At 40.3% G+C, this 13,885-nt stretch overlaps 1 protein-coding gene across 1 annotated transcript in view; it reads left to right on the top strand.

Moving 5' to 3' along the window:
- usp43b (ubiquitin specific peptidase 43b) overlaps nt 1-13,885 on the top strand; it is a 124,901-nt gene that overhangs the window by 71,986 nt on the left and 39,030 nt on the right. The window contains exons 6-7 of the mRNA XM_034222673.1: nt 4,481-4,616; nt 5,955-6,099. Of these exons, the coding sequence (XP_034078564.1) occupies nt 4,481-4,616; nt 5,955-6,099 (281 nt within the window). The remainder of the gene's footprint in view (nt 1-4,480; nt 4,617-5,954; nt 6,100-13,885) is intronic.

Genomic DNA, 13,885 nt, shown 5'->3' with positions numbered 1-13,885 from the left:
TGGAGGTTGAACTGATGTCAATGTGACCTCACTTTAATATGTTCGGCTGCAGAGTGGAGGTTATCTGTCCTGCTGTGCTCTGCCGTCACCGTGACTTTGGTCTACTCGTTTAGATCAGTGATGTTTTTCAGGGTTAGAAGTCTTAGCTGTTATTTTGCACTCATTTTTAGAGGAAATTAGGTTTTGTGAGGAGTACAAATGTGCAATAAAGAGATAAATAACATAATATAGGAACCCGAATATGTATAAAAGCATATTTAGTTAGTACAACAATGTGAAATAAAGATAAATAGGATAGAAATAAATAGATACACAAAAAGTTAAACTGAAATTGGGCAACTAAGATATCAATAAAAGATCAATTAAATAATACAAAAATAATACATTTGAAAAACATTAGTTAAGTAAAAATGTGCATGTCAATATATATAAATACATATTCAAACATTTGTATTTTCCTCAATAGACGGTGGTGTTTTAATATTTATAAAGATATTATTGATAAATCTAAATGTACATTATAATACGATAATCACCTTAGTGATATAGGTTATGGAGAGGACTCTTTAAAGTAGAGACACTACATACTGATATACACCTGAACATCAGCAGGAGAGGACTCTTTAAAGTAGAGACACTACATACTGATATACACCTGAACATCAGCAGGAGAGGACTCTTTAAAGTAGAGACACTACATACTGATAGACACCTGAACATCAGCAGGAGAGGACTCTTTAAAGTAGAGACACTACATACTGATATACACCTGAACATCAGCAGGAGAGAACTCTTTAAGGTAGAGACACTACATACTGATATACACCTGAACATCAGCAGGAGAGGACTCTTTAAAGTAGAGACACTACGTACTGATATACACCTGAACATCAGCAGGAGAGGACTCTTTAAAGGAGAGACACTACATACTGATATACACCTGAACATCAGCAGGAGAGGACTCTTTAAAGTAGAGACACTACATACTGATATACACCTGAACATCAGCAGGAGAGGACTCTTTAAAGTAGAGACACTACATACTGATATACACCTGAACATCAGCAGGAGAGGACTCTTTAAAGTAGAGACACTAAATACTGATATACACCTGAACATCAGCAGGAGAGGACTCTTTAAAGTAGAGACACTACATACTGATATACACCTGAACATCAGCAGGAGAGGACTCTTTAAGGTAGAGACACTACATACTGATATACACCTGAACATCAGCAGGAGAGGACTCTTTAAAGTAGAGACACTACATACTGATATACACCTGAACATCAGCAGGAGAGGACTCTTTAAAGTAGAGACACTACATACTGATATACACCTGAACATCAGCAGGAGAGGACTCTTTAAAGTAGAGACACTACATACTGATATACACCTGAACATCAGCAGGAGAGGACTCTTTAAAGTAGAGACACTAAATACTGATATACACCTGAACATCAGCAGGAGAGGACTCTTTAAAGTAGAGACACTACATACTGATATACACCTGAACATCAGCAGGAGAGGACTCTTTAAAGTAGAGACACTACATACTGATATACACCTGAACATCAGCAGGAGAGGACTCTTTAAGGTAGAGACACTACATACTGATATACACCTGAACATCAGCAGGAGAGGACTCTTTAAAGTAGAGACACTACATACTGATATACACCTGAACATCAGCAAGAGAGGACTCTTTAAAGTAGATACACTACATACTGATATACACCTGAACATCTGCAGGAGAGGACTCTTTAAAGTAGAGACACTACATACTGATATACACCTGAACATCAGCAGGATAGGACTCTTTAAAGTAGAGACACTACATACTGATATACACCTGAACATCAGCAGGAGAGGACTCTTTAAAGTAGAGACGCTACATACTGATATACACCTGAACATCAGCAAGAGAGGACTCTTTAAAGTAGAGACACTACATACTGATATACACCTGAACATCAGCAGGAGAGGACTCTTTAAAGTAGAGACACTACATACTGATATACACCTGAACATCAGCAGGAGAGGACTCTTTAAAGTAGAGACACTACATACTGATATACACCTGAACATCTGCAGGAGAGGACTCTTTAAAGTAGAGACACTACATACTGATATACACCTGAACATCAGCAGGATAGGACTCTTTAAAGTAGAGACACTACATACTGATATACACCTGAACATCAGCAGGAGAGGACTCTTTAAAGTAGAGACACTACATACTGATATACACCTGAACATCAGCAGGAGAGGACTCTTTAAAGTAGAGACACTAAATAATGATATACACCTGAACATCAGCAGGAGAGGACTCTTTAAAGTAGAGACACAACACACTGATATACACCTGAACATTAGCAGGAGAGGACTCTTTAAAGTAGAGACATTACATACTGATATATACCTGAACATCAGCAGGAGAGGACTCTTTAAAGTAGAGACACTACATACTGATATATACCTGAACATCAGCAGGAGAGGACTCTTTAAAGTGGAGACACTACATACTGATATACACCTGAACATCAGCAGGAGAGGACTCTTTAAAGTAGAGAGACTACATACTGATATACACCTGAACATCAGCAGGAGAGGACTCTTTAAAGTAGAGACACTACATACTGATATACACCTGAACATCAGCAGGAGAGGACTCTTTAAAGTAGAGACACTACATACTGATATACACCTGAACATCAGCAGGAGAGGACTCTTTAAAGTAGAGACACTACATACTGATATACACCTGAACATCAGCAGGAGAGGACTCTTTAAAGTAGAGACACTACATACTGATATACACCTGAACATCAGCAGGAGAGGACTCTTTAAAGTAGAGACACTACATACTGATATACATCTGAACATCAGCAGGAGAGGACTCTTTAAAGTAGAGACACTACATACTGATATACACCTGAACATCAGCAGGAGAGGACTCTTTAAAGTACAGACACTACATACTGATATACACCTGAACATCAGCAGGAGAGGACTCTTTAAGTAGAGACACTACATACTGATATACACCTGAACTACAGCAGGAGAGGACTCTTTAAAGTAGAGACACTACATACTGATATACACCTGAACATCAGCAGGAGAGGACTCTTTAAAGTAGAGACACTACATACTGATATACATCTGAACATCAGCAGGAGAGGACTCTTTAAAGTAGAGACACTACATACTGATATACACCTGAACATCAGCAGGAGAGGACTCTTTAAAGACACATTCTTTCCATTTCAGTCAAATAAACATTGATTTGTCCATTAAATGCCTCTTATCTTCAGCCTGTCTCTCTCAGGTTATTCACAGATCCATTTTGTCCCTTTCTGTGTCAGCGCTGCCTCATGAGAGGTCACTGTTTTTTAAAATGCAATAGAGATTCCATTATTCGGCACACATAAAAATAAGTCCTAATAATCTATTATTGATGTTAAAGTGGATTGATTTATTCATGAAAGTCTCCTTTTGTCCCTCGCTGGTCCGAGAGAAGAAATGGCTCAAAAAATAAGAGGTTGTTTAATGTCCCACCGTCCCTGGGTGTGTCTCTTCCTAAACTCTTCTCCTTTACCTCGGTGCAATCAGATTCAGAGTCAGAGTCAGAGTCAGTCAGAATACCTTTATTCGTTCCACAGAGGGGACATTTACATTTGTTACAGCAGAAAAAGAGCCACAGACAGCTTAAAGGTCACCTATCATGCTATTTTTAGGCAATAGCATAGGTCTCAGATATATAAAAATATTAGGGCTGTCAAGTTAACGCCAATAATTATTTTAACGCGATTAACGCATGTGTATTTTTTGTCCTTGGCCATCCCGTAGTTTCAGAGTTTAAAATGCCATCTAGACCAGGGATCACCAACTACATTTGTCATTTGAACATGCACACCTTACGTGTATTGTTGTTGTTAGCATCTGGTGCTAGCTAGCTGCGCTAACGGATATAAGGAGCTTGCAGCACCCATAAGGAGCCGTACACATGCCGCAGTTTTTGCGTGTCTGTGTCTTTAGCTGAAAGCCCAGTGGCGATCTGTTCATCTGTCACACTGATCATACAGTCAATAACTTTGTTGTTATTAGCATCTGGTTAGCTAGCTATGCTAACGACTATGAGAAGCTTTTTCTCCAACCAGTGAGGTAAAGGCACATCTTTATATGATCATTATAGTTATAAAAAAACAAGAAAATAAAGTAAACAGGTATAAAATACTATATGACAGTAAAACAAAGTTGTTATCAATAAACAAGAATACAGTTTGAAAGGAGAGTGATTTGTAAAATATCCATAAAGAAAAAGTAAATCTGCTTCCAGTTCATCTGGGTGTTGAGAGATGTCTCCATAGAGCTCCTAATGTTGCTCTCAAAGTGCACCAGATTGATGCTTTCAACTTCAACATTTAAAAAAAATCCTTGATTGATTGATGATCTAACCCCTGATTGTGTGTGTTGTCAGGTGGCTGTGTGTGGTTCTGGTGTTCAGCACTAAAGGCCAGCGGTACCTGAGGGTCGGACTCGCTGTGCCTCTGTTCGGCTCCGTGGCCACCCTGAGGAGGATGGTGGCTGACGAGGGACAAATCTCCCCAGACCAGGTAACAAGAAGCAGGAAGAAAGACTCAAATTCACCCCAAAATCGTCTTATTTTTAACCACAAAGAAGGAAAACTCAGCAGCGTGGATCAGGAGAGAGTAGAGTGATTGTAGGTCTCATCCTGACTATTTTCTGCTGTGTGTGTGTGTGTGTGTGTGTGTGTGTGTGTGTGTGTGTGTGTGTGTGTGTGTGTGTTGACATGAACATATTGACATATTTAATCTCTATACATACATTTAGACATCCATAAACTAAAAGCTTTCTATGTAAATGTGTAATCTAACAATGTAATTGAAAGAATGGCAATTTTTATGCAAAAATGTTCCTTTTATCAACCAATATTACGAGTATTAGATTATGACGAGCAATTAGTAACTTAAACTCACCGTTGGTAAAGAGATAACGTAAGAGGGACTTATTTGCAGGAATTAGCGCTCATTTAAAGTTAGTGTGAGGAAGGGCTGGAGGGCAGTTCGGATTTATCTTAATTACGATTTATTTCTTCCACTGACATAAACAGGGATAATGAACAACAACAAAATAAACAGAAAAACATGCCAAATAGTTATTTCACGCCGTCGGCTGTAAGGCAGTCTTATCCACTCGTCTGAAATGCATTAAGCCGGCTCAGAGATTAATAAAGCAAGCAATGGTTTTCCATCAAGTGGGTTCAGAGTTCACGTTCACACAGCCTGTGTCCACAGAGCAAGAGCTCCAAATGCTTTGTGTTCTGACTGTTTATAAAACGTATAATATAAAAGATAATCCAAGTCTGGGATACACTTTTAGCGCCAACTTCATTCCAACTCATTACCACAAGTTGTGTGGCAACTCTGACCTAATTTAGACAAAATAAACCTTATTTTTGAGTAAAATAAAGGCATTTGAAGTATTTTGACCAAAGTATCATATGTCTTGACGGGTAATCACAGACTGGTATTTGTCAAAGTTTACTCAGCACTTTATTCAGCGCTTAGTCTGACAGCCGTAGAGAAGCAGTAGGATCCGTGAGATAGAAGTTCAACAATTACCTGCAGCAGCATCCAGGGTTCAGACACTCTGCTTAAATAAATGAGCTTAGTTCTGATCTGTTTGTGTCATATAGATAAAGCTTAGGAGAGACAGACGAGGTCAAAACAAGCTTTACTTCAATGTCCACAGTGACGTCACCTGTGCTTTTCTGAGAAGTTGAAAAAGGTCTAACTAGAAGTGCTCTGAGCGTCTGTTCAAATGCAGAAAGAAGACGCTGGAGAAGACGATGCTATGTGGACACATCGCTCATGAGATTCTTTAGTATTTGGCCCTGTTGAAAGGAAACTAATGTGTGTGTGTGTGTGTAGGTGATCCTGACGGAGGTTTACTCCACGGGTTTCCATCGCTCCTTCTTCGACGAGGAGGATCTGACGAGCATCGCTGAGAACGACGTGGTCTACGCCTTCCAGGCTCCGCCCCTTTACATCAGAGGAGGCTCTGCACGCATCTCAGGTACAATCCTGCAGTCTTTAAAACCCAGGCAAGGATTTAAGGCTTTTATTGTCATTTGTACATTAGCTACAGTGTAGATATATCAATGAAATCTGAGGTCACAGGCTCCTCCAACAGCAACACAATAACACAGATACAATAGTTTAAATAGTGCAAGGAGAGTCTATATGGTAGGTAGGTAGGTAGGTAGGTAGGTAGGTAGGTAGGTAGGTAGGTAGGTAGGTAGGTAGGTAGGTAGGTAGGTAGGTAGGTAGGTAGGTAGGTAGGTGAAGAAATAAACAGAAATAGAAATAAAATAATATTAAAAAGTAAAAGAGTAAAATAAAAAAATAGATATACATGTGGAAATACAAATCAGGTTTAACAGAAAGACGACACTTGTGTGATATTATGATATCCAAAATCTCACATGATACGGATGTGTTGCCCACCTCTAGTACAACATTAATTCTTCCCCTTCTTTAACTTGAATCCATGTACAGATATAAGCAAAACAACACATTTGATTAATTTACTTTGGTCAATGAAAGCCTGGGGGAGTCCTCCGTACTGCAGGGGGCTTTAGAGAGCACATAAAGGGCTCTTTGAATTACTCCCCCTCTGAGCAGATCAGATGTATGCCTCTGTTGTTCAGAGAGTGATGTAAAGTGTGTTTCTCAGTGTGTACCCCCCCCTGTTTCTCTCTCTGTGGTGTAAACAAACCTGCTCTCTCTACAGGCCTGTGAGTGTAGTGCTGTCCCTCAGGTTCTTACTGCCTGCAGGGGTTCATACTCAATACATTAGAGGACTCTTTAAAGTAGAGACACTACATACTGATATACACCTGCACATCAGCAGGAGAGGACTCTTTAAAGTAGAGACACTACATACTGATATACACCTGCACATCAGCAGGAGAGGACTCTTTAAAGTAGAGACACTACATACTGATATACACCTGAACATCAGCAGGAGAGGGACTCTTTAAAGTAGAGACACTACATACTGATATACACCTGAACATCAGCAGAAGAGGACTCTTTAAAGTAGAGACACTATATCTGATATACACCTGAACATCAGCAGGGAGAGGACTCTTTAAAGTAGAGGACACTACATATGATATACACCTGAACATCAGCAGGAGAGGACTCTTTAAAGTAGAGACACTACATACTGATATACACCTGAACATCAGCAGGAGAGGACTCTTTAAAGTAGAGACACTACATAACTGATATACACCTGAACATCAGCAGGAGGAGGACTCTTTAAAGATAGAGACACTACATACTGATATACACCTGAACATCGCAGGAGAGGACTCTTTAAAGTAGAGACACTACATACGTGATATACACCTGAACATCAGCAGGAGAGGACTCTTTAAATAGAGATACTACATACTGATATACACCTGAACATCAGCAGGAGAGGACTCTTTAAAGTAGAGACACTACATACTGATATACACCTGAACATCAGCAGGAGAGGACTCTTTAAAGTAGAGACACTACATACTGATATACACCTGAACATCAGCTGGAGAGGACTCTTTAAAGTAGAGACACACATACTGATATACACCTGTACATCAGCAGGAGGGGACTCTTTAAAGTAGAGACACATACTGATATACACCTGAACATCAGCAGGAGAGGCACTCTTTAAAGTAGAGACACTACATACTGATATACACCTGTACATCAGCAGGAGGGGACTCTTTAAGTAGAGACCTACATACTGATATACACCTGAAATCAGCAGGAGAGGACTCTTTAAAGTAGAGACACTACATACTGATATACACCTGAACATCATTAGGAGAGGACTCTTTAAAGTAGAGCACTACATACTGATATAACCTGAACATCAGCAGGAGAGGACTCTTTAAAGTAGAGACACTACTCACTGATATACACCTGAACATCAGCAGGAGAGGACTCTTTAAAGTAGAGACACTACATACTGATATACACCTGAACATCAGCAGGAGAGCCTCTTTAAAGTAGAGACACTACATACTGATATACACCTGAACATCAGCAGGAGAGGACTTTTAAAGTAGAGACACTACATACTGATATACACCTGAACATCAGCAGGAGAGGACTCTTAAAGTAGAGACACTACATACTGATAATACACCTGAACATCAGCAGGAGAGGACTCTTTAAAGTAGAGGACACTACATACTGAATACACCTGACATCAGCAGGAGAGGACTCTTTAAAGTAGAGACACTACATACTGATATACACCTGAACATCAGCAGGAGAGGACTCTTTAAAGTAGAGACACTACATACTGATATACACCCTGAACATCAGCAGGAGGAGGACTCTTTAAAGTAGAGACACTACATACTGATATACACCTGAACATCAGCAGGAGAGGACTCTTTAAAGTAGAGACACTACATACTGATATACACCTGAACATCAGCAGGAGAGGACTCTTTAAAGTAGAGACACTACATACTGATACACCTGATCATCAGCAGGAGAGGACTCTTTAAAGTAGAGACACTACATACTGATATACAACCTGAACATCAGCAGGAGAGGACTCTTTAAAGTAGAGACACTACATTTACTGATATACACATGACACTCAGCAGGAGAGGACTCTTTAAAGTAGAGACACTCATTACTGATATACACCTGAACATCAGCAGGAGAGGACTCTTTAAAGTAGACACTACATACTGATATACACCTGAACATCAGCAGGAGAGGACTCTTTAAAGTAGAGGCACTACATACTGATATACACCTGAACATCAGCAGGAGGAGGACTCTTTAACATTTGACCACTTCATTTGATTTAATATCCTTCTCCCTCTTCCACTAACTTTGTATTCAAAACTGGAGCAAACCCAAAGTAAATATGAACTCAAAAGGCAGCACAACTTGTTTTGGTACTAAATGTTAGAAAGAACGTTTTACTTTTGATAAATATCCGACCAGCCTGTTAAATTATTTACATGCATACATGAAATATTAACAGACTTTATTTATTTATTTTACATAAGCATTTGTATGCCTTGCTGCTTGTGAGAAATCAAAGCTATACAATCAAAAACAAAAATGCCATTAAAACATCACATTACTACAAAGCACCTTTTATTAAATGATTCCTACCCAGCAGTGATCTGTAATGCTTTTAGGATGTCTGGCGCCATTCTGCAATTCCTAAATATGAAAGACCTTTAATCAATTATCCATAAAAGCTTCAATGGAAGTAAAACATCTGAGCGTTGTGGGTTAAAAATAAATATCAAACTCCCATCAGGGGTCTCATTAAAGCTACGTTTGGTCATCTAAGTGTTTTTATGTGCAAATGTTATCAATTTGGATTAAATTAAATAAAGCCACATGTTAAGTGAAGAAAAAATAATCCTGCAATTAGTGCAAAACATATGCAGAGGTTTAATTATAATGATCATGCACATTAGCAGTCAGTATCCTTAAAATAGATTTGATAGATGCATCAATTCAGTGGGTTTTAAAGAGCATTACTCGACAATTACATGTAAAACCTCCTGATGTTAAGGGTTCTTAAAGCTCCCGTGTCATGGCCATTTCTACTGATCATAATTCCATCGTTGAGGTCGACTCGAATAGATTTACATTGTTCAATGTTCCAAACTCACATTGGTTTCTCACAGCATCTCTGTAAAGTCTGTGTATTCACTCTGTCCTAAACGCCTTGGAGCTCCTGCCACCCCCCCCCCTCCCTGTGAGCCCACTGTGCTCTGATTGGTCAGCTCGCCCACTGTGCTCTGATGAGTCCACCACCGTTACAGCTAAACATCAGTGATTATGTGTTACAATGGCGTTTGTTAGCAACCAGAAAATGACACCAGTAAGGACAAACAGATGAGAATGCTGCGTGGGGTCTGGGGGCCGTGTTGGCGGGACGTTGCGGGGCTCGCTGCTGCCAGGAGCGGACAGTGTGAGCTGGGTTCATTTCCTGCTTGCTGCGTGGGGTCTGCGAGACATCGAGACATCGCAAATGGACGCGGGAGGTGCTGAGGGGGCTGCAGCACCCCCATCTGCGAGGCTCCACTAGCACCTGCACCACCCACCCCCCCCCCCGCACCCCCAAACGCGGCGCACCTACAGTGTAAGCGCGCCACAGTTTCGCCGCTGGCACCCCCCAGCCTGTCACAGTTTTGCCACTGAGAGAGTGAGTGTGTGTGAGGAGCTCCACTATTGGTCCAATGGGTCCATTTGGGTATGGTCACGTCACTGCAGGAAGAAAAAGAGAAACCCCCAACGAGGCGTTCTGGGGCAGCAGACAGGTCTTCTCTGTTAGAGCTTTACTCGCTACAGGGTGCACTTTGAGGGTTTGTGACTGCAGACCGTTTACATGCAGAAAAAGCTTCATAACACAAGGGGACGGGTGATAACCAGAAAAGCATGACATGGGACCTTTAAAGGCAACATGAGAATACAGCTGTACACAAAAGGGAAAGAATGATGGCGTTACCTTCCTACCTCTTAAAGAAAACTTTCTTACATTATTTTTGAATACTATAAATCAGACATCTTTGTCTTATAAGATCGAGTTGGGTCACAACAATTTTACTGGATATTGTTACTATAACACCATCATTATTTCATGAAGAACTGTACCTAAGTATATTTTTGAAGTACTTGAGGAGTACAAACAAACAAAGTATATATTACAAAAAGTTAAAAAAGAAAGTCGTAAACTTGAATAATTTGTGTACCAGAAGTTTTTTTTAGTCCAACCTGTTAACTGCTACTTGATGCAACAATAAAAACAACCTAATAATGTAATATATTTAATAATATATCACACCAGGCCATTTTCATAGTTATTTTAATATTTTAAGTATGTTTTCTAGATTGTATTTTACATTATATAAAAGGTACTTTTACATATGAATACTTAAGCTGTACACTGTATGACGTAGACATATTCCAAAGTGATCCCAGTCCACATGTAGCTTCGTTATTAACCCTGCGATTGCAGAGTGTTGACCCTGACAATGAGAGTAACGATAAGTATGCACAGCTTTTCATTTATTAATGCCGCTCTAATCAAGCCGGTGATAAAACCAACTTGAATCATGCTCTGTAATTTCAACGAGCGGCGACCTCTGACAGCTGTGGGAATAATTTATGGGGGAAATCTCCTTTTCATAAGCCGGAGAAACGTGTTCATGAAACTGAATTTGAAGCAGGGGTCACCTCCCGGTCTGTCGCACTGAGATTTACACAGAGACGACTTTCCTCTCGTCACTTATTAAATCCTTTTTATGGCTTGCTGTCGAAAACGTTAGTGTTCCTGCACATTTCTTCAAGGCTCCTGTCACTGCGATACTGAGTTCTACCTTGTTTACAGCGTGAGAAATTATAGAAGTATGAGATATATGTAGTGGTTGAGTAGTACATTGATCAAATAGTGAACTTAAGTATTTTCATGTTATACTACTTTATACTTCTACTTCACTACGACATTTCAGAAGCCAGTATTGTACTTTTTCCTCCACGCTGTTTACAGATTCAGATTTATAGTGTAAACAAAATATAAATAAATACACATTTACATACAATTATAGGTTTAGATATCCAGCAGCAGTTTATAAAGTCATTAAATACACCTTGACCAGCTTTGATGAACACATTATCGCATATTTAATTTATGTTTGGTACTTTAAGTATATTTTGCTAGATTTGAATGCACTTCTTTCTTTAGTTCTAATTTTGTGTTTCCTCTTGCGTCGATGTGTTTTAACGCTGTCGGATAATTCCCATGGCTGTACAGAAAAAAGGCACCTCCAGCAAAGCAAGGAAAAATGAGCAACCAAACACACCAAAAACACACCAAAAGTTAACTTTGTTTAGCCGACAAACCTGTTGATCCTAATCTGTTATTATGAAGAAACCTGGGACTCGTTCTAGGAAACAGCAGGACGTCAGTGAGGTCATCGTTCCTCTTCATCGTTAAACAGACACAGAGGAACAGCAGACTAAACACAGCAGAGTATCTGAGAGCCCATAATTAAACACCTCTGCCCCTCAAGGATCTTCTCTACACCCCAATCAACAAATGAAATCCCATTATCTGTCTGCACATTGAAGTCTCAGAACAACAGAGGTGTTTACACAAATACAAGCACATGATGTCTGACTATTTTTCTTGATTTTATAATAGTTGAAGCATAAATATAATGGCTGGAATGAATAAGCTATTGTTGGGCTATAAAGGAACTACAGCACGGTCACATGACTTCACGTCACCACCGCTAAGCTAAAGGCGGCTAATGTTGGGCTATAAAGGAACTACAGCACGGTCACATGACTTCACGTCACCACCGCTAAGCTAAAGGTGGCTAATGTGGGCTATAAAGGAACTAAAGCACGGTCACATGACTTCACGTCACCACCGCTAGCTAAAGGCGGCTAAGTTGGCTATAAAGGAACTACAGCACGGTCACATGACTTCAGTCACCACCGCTAAGCTAAAGGTGGCTAATGTTGGGGGCTATAAAGGAACTACAGCACGGTCACATGACTTCAGTCACCACCGCTAAGCTAAAGGAGGCTAATGTTGGGCTATAAAGGAAACTACAGCACGGTCACATGACTTCACGTCACCACCGCTAAGCTAAAGGAGGCTAATGTTGGGCTGCCCAACATGACTTCACGTCACCACCGCTAAGCTAAAGGTGGCTAATGTTGGGCTATAAAGGAACTACAGCACGATCACATGACTTCACGTCACCACCGCTAAGCTAAAGGTGGCTAATGTTGGGCTATAAAGGAACTACAGCACGGTCACATGACTTCACGTCACCACCGCTAAGCTAAAGGAGGCTAATGTTGGGCTATAAAGGAACTACAAGCACGGTCACATGACTTCACGTCACCACCGCTAGCTAAAGGAGGCTAATGTTGGGCTATAAAGGAACTACAAACACGGTCACATGACTTCACGTCACCACCGCTAAGCTAAAGGTGGCTAATGTTGGGCTATAAAGGAACTACAGCACGGTCACATGACTTCACGTCACCACCGCTAAGCTAAAGGAGGCTAATGTTGGGCTAAGCAGAGTCAAAACAAACAAGTAAAGTGCCAAAATGCTAACTCATTTTTGGGTTCTAGGACTCATTCCTGAACCACTCTATAGGTTCAAATGGAAAACACTGGAAGCTATAATCTGTTAGTGAGCTCGCTTGTAAAGTAGCTAGCTTATTTCACAGTCAGATAGATAGCTCTCTAGAGCTAACGTTTGCTAGTTAGCTAGATAGCTAACGTTTGCTAGCTAAGTAGCACACTGACAGCTTAATTGAATTAAGAGAGGAGACAAAGATAGGCTTAAATGATCCTGTTCCTTACTGTAGGTCTCTAGGTTAACTTGTTTTTATAGATAACAGTTATTATATTTATAGTAATAAAAATGACAACATGTTGAAATCTTTTCACCTTATTTCAGTCATCTTACCAAAAACTGCAAAAGACCAAGACAAGGGAATGTAAAATGCTGACTCAATTCAGACTTTACGACTCATTCCTGCACCACTCTCCTCCTTCTTATCCGTATCGACGAGTGTAATTCACCGTGTGATTTATAACGGTGAACTTCTGAGTCCAGAGGTTTTCAGCTGTGTGAGCAGAACGTCACATTTCACGAGGATCTTTAAATCTCTGCTTTCAGCTCAGTCAGTCTCACTCCTGCTGATATAGAGACGGTGGGTGGTGGTGTTGGTGGTGGAGGATGAAGTATTGCTGCTTGGCACCCCACCAGGAGAGGATGTGGAGCAGAAGCAGC

The sequence above is a fragment of the Gymnodraco acuticeps genome, unplaced genomic scaffold (assembly GCF_902827175.1).
Source record: "Gymnodraco acuticeps unplaced genomic scaffold, fGymAcu1.1, whole genome shotgun sequence".
NCBI lineage: Eukaryota > Metazoa > Chordata > Actinopteri > Perciformes > Bathydraconidae > Gymnodraco > Gymnodraco acuticeps.
This window is presented reverse-complemented; position numbering and strand designations above follow the sequence as displayed.